The 23,714-nt window shown below is 35.0% G+C and overlaps 3 protein-coding genes across 5 annotated transcripts; 2 read left to right on the plus strand and 1 right to left on the minus strand.

Moving 5' to 3' along the window:
• LOC18605981 (GTPase-activating protein gyp7) lies at nt 988-5,410 on the plus strand. Of its 2 annotated transcripts, none has more exons than XM_007039337.2 (5): nt 988-1,751; nt 2,698-2,833; nt 2,988-3,037; nt 3,577-3,630; nt 3,782-5,410. In XM_007039337.2, the coding sequence occupies exons 1-5, from the start codon at nt 1,567-1,569 to the stop codon at nt 5,043-5,045; spliced, it is 1,689 nt and encodes a 562-aa protein (XP_007039399.2). In that variant the 5' UTR covers nt 988-1,566; the 3' UTR covers nt 5,046-5,410. The 2 variants fall into 2 exon arrangements, with proteins under 2 accessions (XP_007039399.2, XP_007039398.2); XM_007039336.2 differs by having other exon boundaries at nt 988-1,436.
• On the plus strand, nt 5,924-12,800 carry LOC18605982. The gene is made up of 14 exons (XM_007039338.2): nt 5,924-6,403; nt 7,146-7,268; nt 7,384-7,453; nt 7,638-7,751; nt 8,271-8,354; nt 8,734-8,784; nt 8,900-8,929; nt 9,065-9,127; nt 9,269-9,334; nt 9,504-9,632; nt 9,893-9,928; nt 11,545-11,664; nt 12,155-12,343; nt 12,537-12,800. Exons 1-14 carry the CDS (start codon nt 6,063-6,065, stop codon nt 12,645-12,647), a joined length of 1,527 nt encoding a protein of 508 aa, XP_007039400.1. The 5' UTR covers nt 5,924-6,062; the 3' UTR covers nt 12,648-12,800.
• LOC18605983 (metal-nicotianamine transporter YSL1) lies at nt 13,331-17,252 on the minus strand. 2 transcript variants are annotated; one of them, XM_007039342.2, is made up of 8 exons: nt 16,553-17,252; nt 16,078-16,467; nt 15,800-15,972; nt 15,335-15,429; nt 15,118-15,252; nt 14,813-15,002; nt 14,579-14,693; nt 13,331-14,446 (listed from the first exon to the last, which is right to left on the minus strand). In XM_007039342.2, exons 2-8 carry the CDS (start codon nt 16,433-16,435, stop codon nt 13,518-13,520), a joined length of 1,995 nt encoding a protein of 664 aa, XP_007039404.2. In that variant the 5' UTR covers nt 16,436-16,467; nt 16,553-17,252; the 3' UTR covers nt 13,331-13,517. The 2 variants fall into 2 exon arrangements, with proteins under 2 accessions (XP_007039404.2, XP_017973243.1); XM_018117754.1 differs by having other exon boundaries at nt 16,078-16,456; nt 16,553-17,249.

The raw sequence follows: 23,714 nt of genomic DNA on the forward strand, positions 1-23,714 counted from the left end.
ATTATTGATATTTTAATAATTATCATTATTAATATTTTAATTATAAATAAATATTAATATTGAAATTATCAATTATTAATATTTTAAAAATAAAATAAAATAACAATTAATCATAATAATATTTAAATTAAATAAATATTAATATTTAAATTATTAATTATTAATATTTTAATTAAATTCTATATTATTAATATTTAAAAATATAATAAAAATAAAATGTCATATAAATAATAGAGGGTGTTTTTATCTTTTGATTTTCTATTCATTTCTTATTCCAAAATTATTGTTACCAATCAAATACTACAATAAGTCATAATAATTATTCCTGTTTTATTTCTTTTATCATACCAAATTAAGTAATAACTATTTTATTCTATTTTCATCTCATTCTATTCTCACATAATAATTATTTTATTTTATTTTTATCTATTTCGTCAACCAAACGTACCATAAGTGGATCTGTTACACTCGGTTTAAGCGACGGAAGGTGATGCAAGAAATAAGAGCTCTCAAGTAAAACAGGGGCAATTGGGTAAAAAATGGTTCGTCACTTTGGCGAAAAAGCCTCTTTAGTAATTCCAACAGGTGAGTTCCATCCAACATAACATTTCACTCGCATTTCAACAACTTATATTCTGCCATCAAGTGCAGGGAAAATTTTTTTAAAAAATATGGGTTATTTGTACCATAATTTTCTTTTTCTTGTCACATCAAAGCCAAATACCCTTCACCAACCAACAAAAAAAAACCGAAAAAGAAAACCGAGGTTGATGTTGTTATGGCCCAGTGAAATTGAAGACAAGCTAAATTAGGGAAAACTGGGCCAAGCCGAAAACCCAACTTTTGCCACCATGAAATCTGCCATCTGCTTTTTCTTTTTTTCTACCATTCTCGCTCGTAGACACAAGAGAGATAGATATTTGCATAATAATGAAAGGAAAAGAAAGGGAGATACCCATGAAGATGTTATTTAGTTATTAAGAATAAAATATTAATATTATTAATCGGTTGATGTAGTTATTACCTTTCATGAAGGGGGACCAACAGCTTTGAATTGGAAAAAAAAAAAAAAAGCAACCGAAATTACAAACAAAAAAACCCAAGGGGTTCCTCCGTTTGGTGATGCTTAGTGCTTTCTTCCGTGTCACTTACCAGAAAAATAAGCAGAAGCAAAAGTCAAATAGGGATTTGGGGTTGGGCATAACAGTTATTTCACTTGACCTTGTCTTTTTGATGCTATTTTTCTCATCCGACGACGCTGCTTTTGGAAAATGGATCCTATTTGCGGAAGCTAGCACTGGCACCGGCGGCGGCGGAGGTGGCGGTGGTGGCGGTTTCTGGTCTTCTTACTCTGCTGTTTCACTTTCTGGAATAGCCATCGCCGTCACTGCCATGGCCGGCATCGCCCTTGCCGCCACCGTCGTCTACTCTCGTAGGTAAAAAAACAAAAAAAAAATTCAAAAATCAAAGGTTCATTCTCATTCAAATCACGTCCATCATTACGCAACCTAGGAACCTTAAATTGAGTGACTATTAATTAGGTAAATTCGATAGATAGAAATCGATATGCTTACCGAACAGAAACCGTTAATGAGAGCCCTACGGCGAAGCCACACATCTTCATCACCATCATCATCATCATCGCCGTCAAATACTTCTTCTTCATCATCGTCATCGTGGATTCATTTGCGATCGGTTTTATTAGTTGTTGCTTCTTCCTCATCTTCCTCCTCACCACTTCCAACTGATCGGTGAGTTTACTTTTTCTATTAAACTTAAACGACTCCTTTCCTTTCTAATTTTAAATAAAGATTTCTACTTATCTTTGCCTGGATTTTAGAGATTCCTACTTTCCTCTTTTTCTTTTTTTTTTTAAAAATATTTTCTTTTACTCTTTCGGTTCTTAGATCCCCGATCTGAAAGTAGTCCAATCGATTCCATTAGCGTCATGTTCTTTAGGTTGTTAGTACGAGTTCAATTCCAACCTCATTTCTCTTCCTCTTTCCAGAGGTTCTGAATCTGATTACTGTTCGGTTCCTTTTTTTTTTTTTAACTTTCTTTCTAAGTATTTTTGAAAGCCCTAACTGTTTCGACAATGATGTTGATCACACTAGTCTACTGTTGTGATTCATCTCATTTTTGGGTCACTTTCAGAATCAAAATTCGTTAAGCAAGATTTGAATAAAAGCGATTGAATTTCTAATTTAGAGCGTCATGTTACAGCCATGGTTCTCATTTTAATAGTACTTCATGTTAGTTGTTCATTAGCGTTGCGGTGGAATTGTGATTTTTGTTCGTTTCTCATCTTCATTTGCGATAGTTAAGCACCCTCTTAGTGTTTGTGACCAAGTTGCAATTACTCTTGCAATTGCAGAACTAGTTGAAGTTATCACTTGCTTGTCTTCACTCTTCCACGTATCTACTCAGCTTTTAGCGTTTCTCAGTTGAGTGTTTCATAAGTTTTATTTCCTCATATTGCATTGCATTTTTGGAAGTGTCTGGACTCATTTAGTCTATCTTTTATTAATCAACAGAAAAAAGATTTATGCTATTATTATATGAACTTATCCCAAATGATAGGAACCTCAGTTCATATCTATTGCCTATTAATTTCTTTTGCATTCTTTTCTTCATTTATGATTGTCATAAGCTTATATTGTGATTGAGGATTTATTAATTTTGTTTCTTCTTCTGCAGGGGTAGTCTAAAATCACCTTGGTCACGTAGGAGAAGAAAACATGCCCTTCTACCTAAACAATGGAAGAATTTATTCACACCAGATGGAAAACTCATTGATGGTGGTGTTAAGTTTCTGAAGAAAATTCGAAGTGGAGTATGTCATTAAATTTGTTTCAGACTTCTTTGCCTGCATGTTTGTCAGATTTTGTCACGGATTGTATCTGATTTCTTCTGTTTTAGTTGATATATTACTGCTGTTTGATATATTACTGCTGTTTGAGAATTCATTATTTGCATCTTCAATGCAGGGTGTTGATCCAAGTATTAGAGCAGAGGTGTGGCCATTCCTCCTGGGAGTGTAAGATTCTCATTCTATTATTTATATGTACCTTGTCATAGTTCGATTCAAACAAACCTTTCTGTCACCTTTTAGCTCCTTAATTCTTGCTTTCATTACCTTGTGGTTAGCTTGCTCCTTCAGAATCACTTTTTAGTGGCCTGAATCCATTTCCTAACGAATCATTGTATCACCTCTTTATCATATTTGGTGTTTTCACATTGTTCATTGTCTCAATGATTCTTCACTTTGATACAGAGTCTTGGTTAAAGATTTTATTTTGTTAGTTGTTAGTAACTTTGGAAGTTGGAAGATGGAAGTAAGAGGAGGGAAAGTGGAGTGTTTAATAATTAATGTATTCGTTTGCATTGTATGCTCTAGGGAGTCATATTTAAGCCCTGCTTTTTCTTGCTGCTTGAGCTTTTCTTCTTTCTAATTATTTGTCATATAATCACTTATCCAAAACAAATTTTTCTGACATGATCATTTGTTATGCATTTCAGAGGTAGGTCTTAAAGACCAGTTACACCACCTGACTCTGTTTTCTCCATGCTTAACAGATATGACATCAACAGTTCAAAGGAAGAAAGAGATTCCATTCAAAGTCAGAACAGGCATGATCATTTTATTTCTTCTGCTTCTTTAACATGCAGATTCATCAGCTGATGCTTATAACTGTTACCCATCATCCTTTTTCCCTTCTCTCTCTCTCTCTCTCTCTCTTTCTGTTTGGAGTTTTTATTTGTTTGCTTATTTCTGATACAGAAAAGAGTATGAAAGCTTACGGAAACAGTGCCGCCAAATTCTTAAACGTACTGAGAAGAGCTGTAAGTTGAAAGAAACTTCTGGAAACAGCTGCAATGAGGACAGTGAGGATTTCAGTCAAGTTCTTGATTCTCCAGGCTTAGAGGATGTGGTTAGTGGTAGGAGGTCCCACTCTACCGAGGGAGGAAGCCCAGTGGTTGATGATTCAGATGGCCCTGTATATGATCAAAGTCGTCAAACCCTCCTATCCTCGGACTCATTTTTGGAGGGAGATGGTGATAAGAGTGTTGTCACTTGTGAAGATGCCTCTACTGGTGAAACAGAATCATCTGATTCTGACTCCTCTGAAGAACATGAAAACACACCTCTCCTTGCCTCAGAAATAACTGAGGGAAATAATATTGATGAAGATGATAATGATACTTCCTCTCCCTCCAAGATAGAAGGCAGGTCCAAATCCCACACTGATGAAGATTTTGCCACATGGCAGAGAATCATCCGCCTGGATGCTGTGAGGGCAAATGATGAATGGATCATTTACTCTCCATCTCAGGCTGCAGTATTAGAAATCAAAGCACAACGGTTAGCTGAGAGTGTTGGCTTGAAGGATTATGATCACTTAGAGCCATGCAGAATCTTTCATGCTGCTCGGCTTGTTGCTATCCTTGAGGCCTATGCCCTCCATGATCCTGAGATAGGTTACTGCCAAGGAATGAGTGACTTGCTCTCACCAATCATCTCGATGGTAGAGGATGACTCTGAGGCCTTCTGGTGCTTTGTAGGTTTCATGAAAAGAGCTCGTCACAATTTCCGACTTGATGAGGTGGGCATTCGAAGACAGTTAAACATTGTCTCCAAGATTATCAAGTGCAAGGATATTCATCTATATAGACATCTGGAGAAGCTTCAAGCAGAAGACTGCTTCTTTGTGTATAGAATGGTTGTAGTTCTTTTCAGGAGGGAGTTAAACTTTGAGCAGACTCTTTGCCTGTGGGAAGTGATGTGGGCAGACCAAGCAGCAATTCGTGCTGGGATTGCAAAGTCTGCTTGGGGGAGGTTGAGACTTAGAGCTCCCCCTACTGATGATCTTTTGCTCTATGCGATAGCAGCTTGTGTTTTGCAGAGGAGGAAGCTAATTATAGAGAAGTATAGCAGCATGGATGAGATAATGAGAGAATGCAATAGTATGGCTGGACATCTGGATGTCTGGAAGCTTCTGGATGATGCCCATGACTTGGTGGTCAATCTGCATGACAAGATTTAGGACTAGTCTTTGGCCTTTTTTTTTTCTTTTGTCATGTCCTTCACTGATCTACTTTTTACCCTTTAAACCTTTTCTCCCTCTTTATATTTTCCTCAACTCCTCTCACCATTTAGGGATCCCTGCTAAACTAAGGGATCTGCAAGTTACTTCACATCTCTGCTTGAAACAAGCATTCAATAGGCAAATTCCTGTACTAAGTAAATTATTGTGGGATTGATCATGTATTGCCCGCACTCAAAAGCTTCATCTGGGTGATGGTGGCAACGCTGAAAAATCAGCAATTTAGGATGTTTTACCTTGCTTGCAATTCTTGAATGAAGAGAATCTTTGCACATTAAGTTTTCTCTTTGTGCTTCAGTTCTTTGTATCAGTTCATTACCGATTGCTGTTTAGTGTGTTGCAACCCTGTTAAACTCTCTCTTTTTTGGTTATACAACCCAACCCTGTTAAACGCTTTACTCTGGTTCCTCTTGCATCGCCTTCTCTGCTTGTCTAATGCGTTTTTGAACAAACAAAGTCAAGTTTTTCTATACTTATTCAGTTATCTTTGTTTATTTGCTAAAAATATTGCTAGTGTTTTGGTTAAAGAAGAAAGAATTCTGTATTCTATAATTGTTCAAAGTCTTAACAAATGGGTTGAATTTGTTTGGAATTAAATTCTCCAAGTTTATTCCAATTTTAATCCTTGGATTTCTTAAACAACCGAATTTGGATACTACACGTTACATTACTAATAAAAACTGAAAAGACCTGGTCCGTGCAATTTGGGTGGAAGTAAAAATCTAGCATATGAATGTAATTTCCTTCTTCAGTTTACCATTTTTTACAGCTCCTTTTTACTTCTCCGGCTGAAGTAACTTCTTTTAACGTCCGACTTTTTTCTATCCCTTTTTTCTCGACCTTTGCTTCACCGCACTGTATATTTTCTTTTTTTCCCTTCAGCCTCCGTTGTTCTTTCGTTTTAGATCTTCTACGATTCTGTTCTGGGCGTTGCACCGAAACCACTCGTTCATCGCAATGTCCGCAATGACTGAAGAATCCGAACTTCAAAACGGATTCCAAGCACAATCAGAGCCAGAACTCGAATCGAAAGTCGAATCTCAACCCGAACAGCAATCTGAACCGGAAACGAAACCGGAGGAGGAATTGAAACCGGAACCGGTAGTAACCGATGCGGATCTGAAGCCGGAGGAGGACAAAGAGGGCTCGATTCAATCGAATGAGGTGGACAAACCAGCATCCACCGACCAAATTGCTCGTCCGGAGCTGGGAAATGATGAAGGGAACCGGACTTTCACGATGAGAGAATTACTAAGTGAATTGAAAAGTGAAGAAGATGATGCAGGCTCTCCTTACAGGTACTTTTGTTATTTATTTTTTCTTTTCCTTTTGGAGTTTCAATTGATCATAAAATTACTCTCTTTAATGCTATAATTGGATTTAGATAGATTTAGCGTAGAAGTCTCTGGATCTCTGGAATTCTCCGTCGATTCGTCACCTGAATTACATATGAAAATTATTCAAGTTTCTACTGATCATAAAATTACGCTCTTTCTTCTTCCTTTTTAATATCCTGAATAGAGAAGTTGGAGAATTTTGGTTCTTTTATATCTATTGGCAAGCTACTGGATGTTATTGAGGCGTACTCTTCCTATTAGACAACGAGTCATTTTTATTAGTTGCATGCATGAGCAACTGTTCTCCGATCATGGTCTTCCATTAGTCCTAAACTTGGCGTTTGTTGAAAATTTGCTATCTTTGAGCTTTATAGACATTCAGATCTGTTTTCTATATTTGAATTCTTCAATTAGTTCTGAATTTCAAGTTTAGCGTTAATTTAGTCTTACTCTATGTCTAGCTTGGATGAAGAAGTCCTTAGGTTAGGGATCTTGTGCTTTATAGAATTAAGTTTATATTTTTTTTCATGTGCCATCACTCATGCAGTAAACCTTTCTTTTCCTCAGTATGGAATAAGCATAATATCACCTCATTTCTCCTTGTATTTCTGATTTTTCTCATTGTCTTTGCCTCAGTATGGAATATGTATGATAGCATCTCATTTCTCCTTGTATTTTCTATCTTGTGCTTCGTATGTTACAGTCAAGAAAGCACACAACAACAAACCTACCAAAACAATGCTGCAATGGAGTTGATCAATAGTGTCACAGGTGCTGATGAGGAGGGCAGGTCTCGCCAACGGATTCTTATATATGCTGCCAGGAGGTACTTTCATATTGTTACAATACACTTTCACACTTTTCTGTTGTATTGAGCTCAGTATGTTGTTGTTTTAGAATTTTGCTATTCCACAATAGTGATTTCCAGTCAATTTTTGTAGGTACGCTACTGCTCTAGAGAGAAACCCAGAAGATTATGATGCTCTCTACAACTGGGCATTGGTTCTTCAGGTTTGAGATACTGATTGATTTTTTGTATAATGATAACATCATTTAGAATCATATAGTATGTCCTCATATTTTAATTTGGCTTGGACAGCTTGCATAACATTGTCAATTTTAAGCATATTGTAATCATTGTAAAATGTGTCAGATTGCTCATAACATGTCTCCACTGTTCTTATTTGGCTTGCAGGAAAGTGCAGATAATGTTAGTCCAGATTCTACTTCACCTTCTAAAGATGCCTTGCTGGAGGAGGCTTGTAAAAAATATGATGAGGCAACTCGTCTTTGCCCAACACTTCATGATGTATGTATGCTTGTCCATGTCCCTAGGATCCTGTTGCATTGCTATGAATTTGTGATTTTTTTAGTTCTGTAACAATTACAAAATGGCATGATGACTGCTTGGAAAGCAGAAGCCAGATAAGAAACCGAATACACAATAGTATTTTTTTTTTTGTTGGGGGGGTGGGGGGTGGGGTTGATTATTACAGACTTGTGAAATTGAATTCATTTGAGCTTTTCTGGTTTGTACTGTTGGAGAGTTCAATTTTATTGTGTTAGGTTTCTTATTTCTTGCTGAAACATGAAAACTATTTGAAGGATTAATGACTGATTATTGTTTCTTTAGTAAATTACATTGCAGAAAATTTTCTGGTTGTTTATGTTTATGGTCCTTCAGATTGCTTACATGGGCACCTTATAAATCTTAATCACAGCATATTAAGTGTATAAGTGCATATATACACACACAGAAATGAGTCTGTATAATATATATTCATGATATACATTCACATGACTTTGATGCAATGTCATTACTTGACAGGCTTTCTACAACTGGGCAATAGCAATATCTGATAGGGCAAAAATGCGTGGACGGACCAAAGAAGCTGAAGAACTATGGGAGCAGGTTCTGACTATATGATTTTGGTATTTCAGTCATGCTAGACTTATGAATGAGTAACACTAGCTTTTTGTTGGAAAATCTTGGTGTCATGCTGTGGAAAACTTTTTCCATGTGTGGATAAGATTCTATTTCCTGTTCTGTTTCATGTTAACTGCATGCTTTACATAATCCATTTTAACAAGGCCAAAGAACCATGGAAATTGGTTTTGACTGTATAATTTTGCTATATAGTCAATTCTAGAGCTTAGTACCGCAACATGTTGTCCTTGCAGTACTGCTGTGTGGAAATCCTTGGCCTTTTCTAAGAAATGCTTTGTTGTAGTGAATAAAAACCTTGACCTTGTGTTTAATAGAGCCTTATCTTATTGTTATGGTTTTGCAGGCAACAAAAAACTATGAAAAAGCTGTCCAGCTCAACTGGAACAGCCCTCAGGTATATTTGAAGTAATTGTTTGGTTAGTCTTGTAATTCTGCTAACTAGAACGCCTGCATCTTTTCATTTGTATTCCACCTGTTAGCGATTATAAGGATGCTTGAATCTCTTTCAGGCGCTAAACAATTGGGGACTTGCACTTCAGGTACACTGTTTTAGTGATGTCGCTATTACGACGGTCATCATTTATCTCTGTATCTTTTGAATTAAATTCTGAGACTACTTCTATGAAGTCGTAGGATGCTTTGCTTACTTTCATGTCTTATCACGTTTTATTTAGGAACTCAGTGCGATTGTTCCAGCACGAGCGAAGCAAAAAATTGTGAGGACTGCAATTAGTAAGGTACAAAAGTCATTTGAAGAAATCAGAGTGCTTGGATGACTTTAGGAACAAGCAGCAAAGTAATTCGATATCTGATATGTCCTAAAAGAATTGCTTCTAGTTGCATTTGTATTCTTACAATTAACTTTACTTCTAATGCAGTTTCGTGCAGCAATACAGTTGCAATTTGATTTCCATCGAGCAATATACAACCTTGGAACTGTTCTGGTAAGTTTGTTGGTTAGTAGTTCTTATTCTGCATGGCCTGATCCTATTTTCACCTATGAATTCATTTCTTTGTGATATTAATGAGATTAGATAATGACTTCATTATCTGAACATTTCATTCAAGTTAAGTATAAATTCAAAACTTGAAATATCTATATTCTTATTACAGTATGGTTTAGCTGAGGATACGTTAAGAACTGGAGGGTCAACGAATCTGAAAGAAGTTTCCCCAAATGAGCTTTATAGCCAATCTGCTATCTACATTGCAGCTGCTCATGCATTGAAACCAAATTACTCGGTAAGAGATCAGTGTGTTTTTTGGACTATAGAGGTTTACTGACTGGATGCAGCCTCACTTTGAGGCTATGTGGGTGGCATAATTATTGGCTAAGGAAATTTTGTAGCATAAATTCGACATTTTGTAAACATTAAATTTTCAGGAAAGCTAATGATATATTTCTTTATTTTCTGCTTAACTTAAAGTGTCAGAGTTGTGCAATTTGACTTCCCATCTTAGTTTTGTGGATGTGTTCTTATTTGATGTTTTGAAACATACAGGTTTACAGCAGTGCCTTGCGACTTGTTCGTTCAATGGTCAGTATTTAATTTTTCAACAATAATTTGAGATTTATTCTTTTCTAAATAGATTGAATCATCTGTAAGGGAAGTGGAGTCTAAACCTATGAGAATGATCTCTTGCTCCTTTTCCTGTTTGATGAGCATTTTTGTGGATCTTTAAGTAGTAAGAGGAATGTTGTTAGGTGTGATCCTTGAAGTCCACATTTCTTTCATGTTAGTGCATCAGCGCTGTTTCAATTGTCAATTGTCAGTGCAACATAACTGAACCTTTAGGGTGCACCAGAAACTGTTGTTCTGATGCAAAATTTCCTTTCATTATAGAGAACTACATGCCTAATCCAATGTTTTTTTCGAATAGTATACCTTTGGCTTGGATGTGAACCTATTTACTGATGCCAATCCAAACCCCCAAGAGTGTTTATTTCTTTTTCACAATAGAAGCAATGACACATAGGGTGCCTTTGGTGTGTAGGATGATGGTTAGGATAGAATAAAATAAGATAAGGAAGTGGATTGGATTAGATAATATCATCCTATCCCTATGTTTGGTGTGTGTAAGATTAAGGATAGGATAGAATGATCTCTATCAATGATCAAAATTACCCTTTTCATAAAATAAATATGATTTAAATTTATAATTTAATAATTATGAACAGAATTTAAATGTTTGAGCAAGAATATATTTAATTTAAATGTTTATAATTATATTTAACTTTCCAAAAAAGAAAATTATGCAAATGTATCTTCTCTCTCAGTTTTTTATTTTTTCTTCTTTTTTTCTTTCTGGTCTGCCAGAGGGCAGCCATCGGATGGGGAGGGCTGGATCTGGATGGCTGAAGCAGCCAGAGCCACTAGACGAAGCTGCTGATGGCTACTCCCAGTGTCATTTTGGCATCAAGAGTTCCAATTTGGCCCCTCTTTGATCGCATCTGGCATCATAGAGTGCTCTAGCTGTTTCACCAGTGTTAATGTTGGCCGGAAATGGGGCTAAAGGGAAGGAGGAAAAAGAAAAAGAGGGAAAAAAAAAAGAAAAATAAAAAAGGAAACAAAATCGGGCTAGCCAATTAAAATCTTTAGATGTAAGTTTTAGGGGTAAAATGGAAAATGCAAAGCATTTATCATCCAGTCCCATAAGATTAAAAATAATCCTCCCTTATTTCCAGAGGATTGAGTCATCCTATATCAGGAAGATGATTAATCCTCTTTGCAATCCAATTCCCCCTTTTTAGTGCACACCAAACATGGGATAGGATGAAAATGGTCCTATTCTTTCCATCACCCATAGCACCGTAACTCTGAAAACCTTTAGTTAGTATGGCCTAGTGCTGCCTCCTTGGAGTAGTGATCTTGGGTTCAAACTGTAAGAAGTATGGTTTTATTAAAAAAAATAATGGCAATAAACTGCATTCCTATTCTCTCTTCCCCTGTTGTTCTGAGTGTGTCTGTGTGTTAGGAAGAGGGTTTTTCTTATTTATTCATTTTATGTTTAAACTGAGGCAGCTCAGCTAGTTTAAAAATATTGAGTGGGTTATAGACCACATGATAGTGGCTGTCATCACGCTGTTTATACTCGGAATTAGCTGGGGAAATTATTTTTTATTATAAATCTGACAGAAATAAAATTTTGACAGCTACCTTTACCCCATCTTAAAGATGGGTATCTGACTGCACCACCAGCAGGAAACACAATTGCACCTCATAGTGATTGGAAAAGAACAGAGTTCTTTTTGAATCATGAAGCGCTTCAACAGGTAAAAAACGGATTGGTTTCTTTGTTGTCCACGGTAAATAAATATCAAGTTCCATTTTCCTTTTTGCCTGAGAATGGGGATTCATTTCTTCAAAGAAATTTTCTTATTTAATGTCTGAACTTATGTTATTCCTACAATCAAAAAGAAAAAGAACTTTGTTTTTCCATTTTCTTTAGTAAGTCAGAATGAATAGAGGAAGAGCAAATATATATTTGTTGTAAGTCACTTTCATTTTAATTCCAGGATGGTATCGAGGCAAAACTAGTTTTAACTGCTAATCAAAGAATTAAGGGTGTATGAGTGCGTGTGTGTTTGAGAGAGAGCTGGGAATAGGGTTTATCTCTAGTTTATGCTGCTAGTCTATGTCAGTGTATCCTTGTATGTATTGCTTTGGCAATTTTCTCTAATCTGATATTAGTTAAAGACCACATCTGTTCAGACTTTCATTTTCTTTCTCCATGTCCTTCTTTTCTGTTTTCCAATTGAGCAGGTTATCAGGGTCGAGCAGAAACAAATTTCCCGCAGCCTCTCTGGCAGAACTGCAGATGTAGCAAATATCGATAAAAGGGCTATCAGAGTTGATATTCCAGATATTGTTTCTGTATCAGCATGTGCTGATCTGACTTTACCACCAGGTGCAGGCCTCTGCATTGATACTACCCGCGGTCCAGTTTTCTTGGTAAGTATCACGCTTTATGTTATCATTTAAAAATGTCCTCTTAAATCGTAATGAATGACTTGTATTTTTCAAACTGATGGCAAAACTTAACAACTATTGGCGAGATATGCCCATGTTTGGCATTTGGATGTTGTTTTAGCAACATATGTTTGGCAATCCAGCTTTGGTAAGTATTTTCTGCTCTTCCCTTCAGGTTGCTGACTCCTGGGAATCCCTAGATGGATGGCTTGACGCAATCCGCTTAGTTTACACAATTTATGCACGAGGTAAGACTGATGTTCTAGCAGGTATCATTACAGCCTAAGTGTTTCTCATGTAATTGAGCTTGCAATTTTTTATTCAGATTGTTTACATCCGTCTTCAAATTTGATTGGATCTAATTTGAATCATGTATATTATCAAAATTTTTGGAATACTAAGGTTAAGCTAATTGTTCTGTCAAATTATTCATTTGGTATCTCATCTGACATCATATTTCTTTTCCTGCGGCATATCTCCTTAGAAAATACTAAGGATGGCTTGAAATTGAACCACTCCTCCCTTCCCCATTGAGTGCCAGCCCTTATTTCATGTTTTAGATTGTACATAAAAGCGGGTAATGTCCAAAGTGAAAGTGAATGGGTGGCAATTTCTTGGTTTCCACTCTCTCTCTCTCTCTCTCTCTGATAGAAATAAATTAATGTTCCTAACTAGCGGAGGCCAGTGAAACGAGGAGATTTTCTGTAGGAGTAGGACAATTCCCGTCTGACTTACCTGAGGTTGATCAGAGCAGTATAGAGTGGGCAAATATCAGTATTTGTCTTGGTTCGCAAAATTACATTTTCATTAGGTGGTTTTAGACTATTGGTTATCTCTCAATTTGGACCTGTACCCATTTTGTAAACTGATTTGAAACATTATTGATTATTAACCCCACTATAAAGTTATTTCTTAAGAAAAAAAGTCTGATCTTTACCCTTTTAATAAAACAGCCAAAGCAATGGAAACTTGAAGGCAACAGCTGGAGTGTGTGCTCGATATTCCATCTTAACTAAGATTGGAGTTTTTATTTTCTGAAAAATAGTAAATATACTGAGTTTTCTACTACCCTGTGATGATCGCTGCAAGCGTCTGGTCCTTGAACCAGCGTTGGATCTTTATATTCTTCTTCCTTGAACAATTTATCACGATTTCTCTAGGAAGGCAGGAATTTCATGCAAATGGGCGGATTTATTTTGGCCAAGGCTAGAATTGAAGCAGGGAGAATCCATAGCCCTTCTCCGCATATTAGTCCAGAAGCGACGGCTGGAACCATCAATTCAGCCTCCTTTGCTTTGAGCTTTTGCCAAACGAACACAATCAAAGTCCCCAAGCACATGTCAACGGCAAAATATGCCCCAACTAGAAACGGCACCGCCATGACCATCGGAAGTGGCATCCATTTCCCTATCTTATGCGGTGAGAAATCTCTCACCAAATTCACTGCCACTGCCAAAGCAAAGAAGCCATAACAGAGTTGCAAGCAGTGGTGAGGCAGAGCTGAAAAGCCTTGTACACCGAGAATCGCCATGTTTCTGTATATCAATGCATAAGGAGCTTTGAATTCCCCGTACGGGTTTCCAACATCAAATGCCTTGTAGAATACGAAGAAGCTAAGCGGCGCTGTAATGCAGCCTATAGCCGTACCAATTGCCTGGCTCAAGAACATTGCTCGGGGTGAGGTAAGAGTATAATGCGCTGTCTTGAAATCTTGCATTAGAATGCAAGCAACAGAAACAACAGATTTGATGAGACCACATCCAGCAAGCCCGGCGACCACGCCGTTTTCCTTGCCCGTCAATGCCGCTAAGATAAATAGGGCGACTTTCCCATAGTTATAGGCCATGTTAATGTCAGTGAGACCAGCCCCATATGCATTGCAGAATGCCAGAGATGGGGCAAGCATGTAAGCTACAAGCACATAGTACCATTTGAGCTGAGGGAACATGATTGGGATCACAATAATTGACATGATGGATAAAAGCACGTATCCCACAATGCCAATCCACATGGGGATGGTTTCTCTGAGGAAAACTTCATTTTGTTTTAGACCCTCAACTGTCTCCTTCTGGTCATCCTCATCGGCTGCAAGAAGGACAATATATGTTGGTGAGTCACTATCAAAAGTTCATTAGATGACAATAGAGCATTAAAGAACTCTTTTAACTTTTTCACCCTGGAAAGTGGAAACACAAGATGAGATTGCTGCTGTGTTACCTGTATTTTGGTTTTTGTTCTTCAATCTCCCGTGGATATTGATAAACGTGAAACACAAAATCTTGAGGAAATTGTAGAGGCCGTCACCAAGAATGAGGGCAACAGATAGAAAAACCTGACAACCAAGAATTATAGGTTATATACATGGCTCTGTAAACAATTTTTATACTACTACGGAAGCGGAATAGTAGATTAATGACTTCTCTGTTTTTGAGGACAGAGAAAATGCGAGACCTTGTAGCCATATAAACTCTTCATGCTACTTTCTTGTAAATCCTCAGGAAACCAATCTCCTTTAAGCCGATTAATAAGTGGCCACATTAGCCCATACGAAAGCACGGCTCCAAAAAGCAAAGACAAGTTAACCAGGTGGGAACAGATCATTCCTGCTCCGACGTAGGTCAGGCTGAAATCAAAGAAGAATCTGCGAGAAAACCACATATTCAACAAAACGCCAAGAAATGATTAGTCATATAAACAACAGACAAAAGAAAAAAGGAATGGTATGCTCAATAACATTCCAGGCACAAAAGACCTACGTTTGCTTCCAGGCTTGCAGTCCGAAAGTAGGAAACTGTTTGAAACCACATCCATCTTTCCCGGAGAAAAACCATTGGAAAAACCCCCACAGGAAACTGGCTGAAAAATACTTCAGGAATCCATGCACCTGTTTCCTGCAATATAAATTACCATAGATCATGGTAACTTCTCCTACTGGTTACAACCAACGAAGAAATGTTAACTCTGGATGCTTACTTGGCCGCCTTATCACCTTGGCTATGGAAACCATTGATGAGAACTGCAGTTGCCAAGCCACTGGGATAAGTCAACTTGAGGTCCACTATCATGACCTGTACAGAAGAACTCCATGAAAATTTTTTGAACCTTTTCCCAAAAAAAAAAACTCAAAGGGATGTTCTGACATGCTCCTGTCTTTATAATACTATAGTGATTCTTTCACTCATTTTAGCAGGGGTGAACTTCTACCCTTCACGGTCCTAAACCCCACTTCTGCAAACGCCATGCAGAAAACATGTTCTTTGGCTGGAGAAACTATTAACATAAACATCAGACACACCCAGGAAAAAGCAAAAAGAGAACACTTTCTCCCTTCACGACATAATTTTGTGCAAGTTATCTTCAACTATTTATAACACTTACTGGGTGATGGAGAACAAAGTTAGAGCCGTTGATCATTTATTAAGAGAAACTTAGATATACCTTTCTGAGAGGAATTAAGACAAAAAGACCAACAAAGCAAACTACAAAAAGGAAGCCAGTCATCCAACCAAATCCTGGTTCCTTTACTGCGTTAGCGGAGTTCCCTACTGTGTCTACTCCAGACATTTCGTATGTCTTCCTGTTTAATCCCAAGAGATAAGAAGCAAATCCACCTGCAGTCCATATCATAAAAAAATATGTAATGTTAGGAGAGAACTAGAAGAACCGAAAAATAAGCAAATAAACCTCAAAGGTTGCTTATGCTTGAAGCTTCTAACCTCCAACGGCTATGCTGTAACATGCAACTGCACATGTTTGTATCATGGTGTTCTCTTGTCTTGTAAAAGGTTTGGACATAAATCCAGCCTTTTGAACAACTTTTGTCCATGTCCGAATAAAAACAAAGGCAAGAAGAGCAGCGGAGACATTAAGATTGGGAACCATACCAGTCGTGAGGTTTAGTTTCATGGCTATCACACTGTAAATGGTCCCAATCAGAATGCTTACAATGAATCCCCTGACAGTGATTTGCTTCGCCCATGGTTGTATAATCCTTGAACCCTCAGTTTCTTGCTGTCGTTCTTCCAAGTTGTCTCTCTGGTTCTCTTTCTTTTCTTTCACTTCTTCCATGCTCATTAATTGTTGCTCTGCGAAATTCTGTTAAGCTCCTAATATACGGTGTTAGCTAAATAAGTTCAACGGATCAATGAAGACTTGACGTCAACAGAATAAAGAGAAATGGACATATCTCACCTTGGTCTTTCTTATTCTTCTCTTTCTCTTCTTTTATTTCTTCTGGCTTTGGTAGACGGATTAGACGCTCACATAGTGTCAATCAAGTTGCCAAATGGTTCTCTGTCTGCTTCTCTCGAAACACACTTAAAATACTTCTCAATGAAGCAGACACCGTGAAACCTGTGCGGATCTTTGTTGCCTTCTCAATAAAAGGTTGTCTTCCTCAGTCTTTTCCCCAACCTACACTTAGCCTTCATATATAATTCATTAAACCACCGAAAAATCCCACCTAACAGCGGAAATATATTGTTCAGAGCCTACTTAGTTTCATTCACTTGCCAAAGTGACAAATGTAGAAAATGATTTCTCTAACAATAGGAGGGAAAGAACATCGAATAAAATGCTTGTGTATGAAGGAGCAGGCACTAGATTATAAGTATTTATAACCAAGCTTGTAACTTAGACAGCTTACTTAACGAGTCGTTGGCCTTATTGGATGACTTTTCTTCTCTTTTTTTTTTGGAAAGGCTGGATGACCTTATCATTGGCCTCTCCTCTTTTTTTTCTAGGCCATTGAGTTTGTTATGATAGTGTTGTTAAGAGGAGAGATTCTTTTTTTTTTCTTTCAGCCGAGTGTGGTTTAGGCATGATCTCTGGAAGATTGTAGAGTTGTGGCTATGTGGGTATCAGTCATCCAATTGAACAGAAAATGATGGACTGACATTATGTTCATGTTGAGGTCATAAAGTCAATGGAGTGCTTTGTTCTTTTACTTATAATACCAAACACATTGAATTTTGTTTGTGTCAGTAGGCCCTAATCTGGATTTGGATAGGCTTTTTCTTCCCTGGTGCATGCAAAATATCCACGGCTCTTTTTCTTGCAATGTTTCTTAATTCTTATCTTATTGTTGTTCACTCTGTTCTGCTACCCTGTTAATTTCTAAAACTTCTACACATTAGCTATAATTAGATTGACAAATGCATGTGCCAGTCTTTGATTGGATTCTTGTTTATCAGTTCTTTTTTCTTACATGTCCTCTAAAAAACGTTTAAGATAATGTGTACAGCTTGTTAAATTTCTCTACAAATTATCACAACTCATCAATTATCAATAAATAGAAGTATTATACCCGAACATTTAGTTCATTGATTGATATATAATATATTTATCTTAAAAGTAAAATTCGAATCTCCCTTTCTTCAATTATTAAAAAACAAATCTATAAATAGAAGTACCCATTTGAGGCCCGCAGAGTAATGGCTAATCGTATGGACTATGGAAAGCCTTTTCCAAAAAAGGCATTCAATCAATATCTATTGAAACTATAATCCACTGGAAACGAAACTTCTCTCTGCTCAAAAGTTTTATCCTCCTTCACATTGACCAACCGGTTAGATTCGAGGCTGGTTAAGTAAGTGACTATGCCTTGTGGAATATGGATTCTCTCCTTATATGTTAAACAAATGAGCATGGCTCACAGTCGTACGTATTAACCAGCCGAATTTAGATAACAAATGACAGACACACAAGACAAAACCAATAAATCCAACTAGGGAACTGACAAACAATTTAAGCCCAACTTTTTATGGCATACATGTAATACTCCTTATAAAGTATATGTTATAAAAATATTTAAATTTATTAAGTTACAGTTTTTATAAAAATAAATAAATAGATGTTATTTTTATTATTTTATTTATTTATAGTTATAATCTTGAATGCTTAAGAAAAAAGAGTCTTTGAATAAATAAAGAAGAATATAGATTCTCTCTTTATATGTTAAACATATGAGCAAGGACCATCGTCGTACGAATTAATCAGCCGAAGGTAGATAACAAAATGACAAACACACAAGACAAAACCAATAAATTCAACTAGGGAACTGGACAAACAATTTGAGCCTCACTTTTTATGACATACATGTAATATTCCTCACAAAATATTTATTATAAAAAATATTTAAATTTATTAAGTTATAGTTTTTATAAAAATAAATTAGATGTTATTTTTATTAGTTTATTTATTTATAGTTATGATTTTATATGTCTTAATAATTAGAAAATAGTAAAAGGAGTCTTTAAGTAAATAAAAAAGTTTTGATTAAAATTAGTTTTTATTTATCACGTTTAAGATAAAAGGATTAAGATTAGTTTATTTATCTGACCATATACGTTAAATCATATTTAAGAAAAAAGTTAACGACAATTACTTCATTTAAAAAAAAAGTAGAGGATTAACATCCATTTCATTTCATCAAACTCCAAGAAAAATCAGTCAAAAGAGTTTAATCTTAGAAAAAGAAGGAAGATAAAGAAAAGGGAAAAGTATTCAATGGATTGTTGATTAAAGTATAGTTAGTATTGTATTTTCATAGTTTGAGCACAAAAATTTTAAATTATTTTATGTTTTTTAACTTTTATTCAAATTCAGTATTATTTCAGTGACATGATGGGTACCAAATGAAAGATTTTGAAAAGATCTTTTCAATAGTTTTTGTAGCAACTCGTTTAGTTTTGTGGCTAGGAAGATACAGATTTTTTAAGTTGATTGGAAACTTGATTTTCAATAATTTTGACGACTCAACTTTAGTCACCGAAACTTCATATTCCAGTAATATTTTGGGTCGTTTCTTTGAAGGCTTTTGTAGTATGAAATAAGGTGTTTAATTTGGTATCACTGACTCAATTAGGGGCTTATGGTGTTAAGAGAATTAAAGCGTCAAAATAGGTTAGTTGATATTGTGATGATTTCTAAACTTTTGGCTTTTGAAACTTGAAAATCTTGTGTTCTTTTTAATCAAAACAAATTTTTGTGTTACAGTATGATATGAATACTTCAAATTGGTATCGATTTTATGACTGCAAATAATTTAGGTTAAGAGTTACAAAAGTTCAAAGTAAGCCAAATGACCATCTAGATTCTGAAAATTTCAAAAAATAGAATTTTTTTAAATTTTGATTTTAATTAATGATTAATAAATTTTGCTGTAAACTTCATAAATATTAGATAGGTGATTTTTGTTGTATTTTTTATATATAAACATATGTATATTTATATTTTAAAAATTTATTTATTAAATTAGTAGATTTTATAAAAATATCAAAACTTAAGAAAAAATTACAAATATGATTTTTATATATAAAATTAAGATTATCTTTCTATCAAAAATTAAAATCATTACTGATTTTATGATTTTAGTTTAATTCTCAACTTTATTTGAAAATTTTTTATTATTGATTCAAAAATATATAATAATAAAATATAAACTTATTAATAAAAAATGTTCCTAAATTGCAGTAGAGATCGCTATACACCCTAAGTGCTTAGGATGGTTAACGGGGATTTGTTTGCAAACTCATTTTTGATTTTTATATATATTTTCTTGATATATTAGGCTATTTGGAGAATTTTATGATTTGCTACTTGAAAGTGAACCAGACAAATCAGGTAAGTGACTGATATCTCTTCGGTGTTTTCATACCTTAAATTTTGCTTTAATGTGATTTTCGTACTTGAATATAATATTTTGTCTTATGGTATGTTAATTCAGATGAGCATGCTAATATATGTAAATAAATATGATCTCTATGTTGATTTTTAGAATATAATTTCGATTTTATTTTGGAACTTGATTTTTTTAAATGTATGCATATATGAATATCTTTGTAAATATTTAGTTTGAAATGATTATATTTTTTATATGCATTAGATATGTTTTGAGAAAGTGGATACACTATTTTGTAAATTTTGAGTAATCTAAAAACATATATTTTTATTTTGTCTCCTAGCATGGTCATACTCTGACTCTGCCAATGAGTGTTAAATGTTGACCATGTCGACGTGTATTTGGTGATTAGAGATCGATCTCCCAACCATACTATCAGTTACAAAATAATAGTAATTATGATAACTATTCAGCGCAACCAATTATTGTTTTTGATATACTTCTAACTCATGCCATCGGGATAATTGTAGATTTATTTATGACTTATGTCATAGGAGTTAAGTGTGGTTGTAAAATGTTATAAGAGATTTCTAAAATCTAAATACTTGTGAAATATGTCTGTTTTATTATTTGAAAGTAAAATTTTGAACTATATGATTTTGAATGAGATAACTTAAGATTTTCTTTTGATATTTATATGATTAATGATATTTTGACTTAAATATTTTGAGCATGCTTGATTTGATTGAAGAGATGTTAATTATTTGCTGAGTGGTTAGATTCACTCCTTGTTTCACTTTTTTTTTTCAAATTACGATTTGGTTAACCACACGAAAATTTCATAAAGTGATATTTCGTAATTTAGTAAATGAATTTAGATTGTTTAGAATTTATTTAAATGTTACGAATATCAAACTATCTTAAATTAGTATTCAGGTTTTTATCTTAACATGTTAACTTTATAATTTTAAAGATCTAATTTTAGATATTATCGAATTATGACTTTTTTAATTTCTACCGATAAATTTAGCTTTACGAATAATTAGATTCTTAAGTATATTAATCTCTTTCAGCAATGGTATAAAATATATATATATATATATATATATATATATATATATTGAAACCTTACATGTCTATAAAATTATATTTTACAAGTATGTTATATTTGTCGTGTCTCATATTTGAGACGTGACAGTACAGTCCTACTTTCTAGATATTACTTGTAAAACTGAGGTCAGAATTAGGAACTGAAAAAGGTGTTTTACCTTCTGATACCTGTCACGAAAGGCCAATGATTAAGTGTTAGTATATTATTTATTTGTTTATGTTTAATTTCCTTTCAATCAGGGGGGCTTTTAACTTACAACTTGTGGTGGTTTTAACTCTTCGAGGTACACTTGTGTTCGGACCTTTTTATTCTTTTTCTCTTTCCACTTTCAAGCAGTAATCACTCACATGTTAGTGAGCAGAAGCTTCTTTCCACCTATGCCGACAAGATCTGCCTTATGATCACGAGTAATAACGAAAAGATCTCCTACTTTCTGTGACTATGGTTTGCTCAGATGAAAAAGAAAAAGAAGACAAGAAAGAAAGACGATAAGTTACAGGGATGTATATGGTGTCATGGAAGTGGGGTCTCCCTTATAAAAAGCAATGGTCTTGAGCTCACCACAAGCAGCAGCCACGCGGTGCACCGAAATGGACAGCCCCATCATTGATATCGAAAATGCCTTCAAATGCCCATCAGTTATTGAAAGGTTCCGGCCGAAAGTAAACTATGAAATGAAGTAAAAAATCTCCCAATACACATCCCAATTTAGGGTCTGATCTTTAATGGTGCTTTTGGCCAATGATATCAGTTGTTTTGCACTTCTTTATCATACTCTTGACAGAATTATTCAGTGGTTTCAGATAATGGTCAAAGACGCGACGTCCCACCATATGCTGAAGTTGTTCATGCAATTATTAGCAGAATGTGCATTTATGTCCAGAAGAGTTAGCCAAGTATATATAATACATTCTCAGTCCTCTATAAATGTTACTATACAAGCTTTTGAATCAATAATAGCTTAATAGTTTTTACTAAGGCAGTGTTTCTGGGTCATTCAATGTCAAATTTTATAACATATAAATTATAAAAACAAAATACAATTTCACGTGCATGTTTTCTTCAAAGTGTCAGATGCCAAAAAAATTTCTTGCACGAGCAAGCAACTTTACCGAGAATTTCACTTGCAGTAAGGATCGGACCTGTTTCTTTCACCATTCTGGTGATAGAAACTTAGAAAAGTAGGAGCTCAGAATGCTTGTAACACTGCAGATCGGACCATAGAAAAATGGAAAGTACCCTTCTTGATTTTATGCTTTAACACTTTCTAAAGGGACGATGTGCGACACTACCAGCCTAACCAAAACCCGTATAAAAGCATGCGAATAGTCCTCCACTATCCTCAGAATACTTTTCATATACCTAAATATTTGTAATTTACATAACAACGGACTAACTTACCGAAGCAAAGCTAAAAATGAAAAACAAAATTTTGCAAAATTTACAAGAGAGTTTGTGAATTGAGGTGCACGAATGAGAAAATAAAGTATTTTAATTTCACATCGAATAAGTAAAAAAATTTTAAAAATTTATTAATGTAGATATTATTTTACATATTTTAATTTTTTAAAAATAAAATAATAATCTCGTGGCATATGTATGTACAATGAATTTAGTTATGCATGCAATCAACTCACTTGTTTCAAAGTCTGATCATGGTTAACTATTTTGGTCCTCAAAGGAAGAAATTACCTAGCTAAACGGTCAAGCTATTCATTGTTTGGCTGTCAAATTATGCAGACTTTTACAAGTCAACTCTTTTATTTTATTTGCCAGACAAATTTGCTTTAAGTCTTTGCATTCCCGGCAAAAAAATGAATGAGGGGTTAAAGGACGAAGTACTATGAATTTGGAAAACATGGTTGTAGGAGTGTTGCAATCAGAAAGCAGCTCCTCCATTGAATTTCTCCTACCATTTGGCACATTGGGTTTCTTTTTCCACACTGATGATTTGAAAATTTTAGAACATGGTATCACTAAATTCACATTAATTATATGTACTATCATGGCATTGAATTTTCTACAAGATAACACACAAAATTAATTTGTAATGATTCGAAATTTTTTCTTTTGTCACAACTCTTTGCAAACGAGATATGGTTTTAGGAAACAAAAAGTAAAATGCTAAAATCCCGTCAATCAAATTGTCTACTCTTAATCATTTCAAGTAAATCAAGTGATTTTGATGTATTTTGAATATTACAAATAGACAAATTTAATACGCAAGTTTATCTTTAATGATACAATTTCAATCATATAATTCTAACAATATATATATAAATAAAACAAGAATGTTATACATAAATATCTTTGACAATTCTCTTGTTATCCAATTATGAATAAGAAAGTTAACCCCATTCACAATATCTTAATGCATGATTTATCGTATACGCATCAATTCTCAAGCAGCAAGTCTTTGTGTTTCGTGGATATTTTTAGTGCTAGATGATTTTGCTGCCACTAGGTACCCTTGCCGACTTGCCAAGATCCTCCAATTCTAGCCCCAATCCTCTTTTATGGGCTTGAGTCCAAGTTCTTCGGTTAAGCCTTCCTTTGGATGAGGACTGCTCTTTATAAGCCCAGCCCAAAACTGAAAAATTAGAGCTCTATCGAAATTGATT

The sequence above is a fragment of the Theobroma cacao genome, chromosome 3 (genome assembly GCF_000208745.1).
Source record: "Theobroma cacao cultivar B97-61/B2 chromosome 3, Criollo_cocoa_genome_V2, whole genome shotgun sequence".
In the NCBI taxonomy this organism is placed as follows: domain Eukaryota; kingdom Viridiplantae; phylum Streptophyta; class Magnoliopsida; order Malvales; family Malvaceae; genus Theobroma; species Theobroma cacao.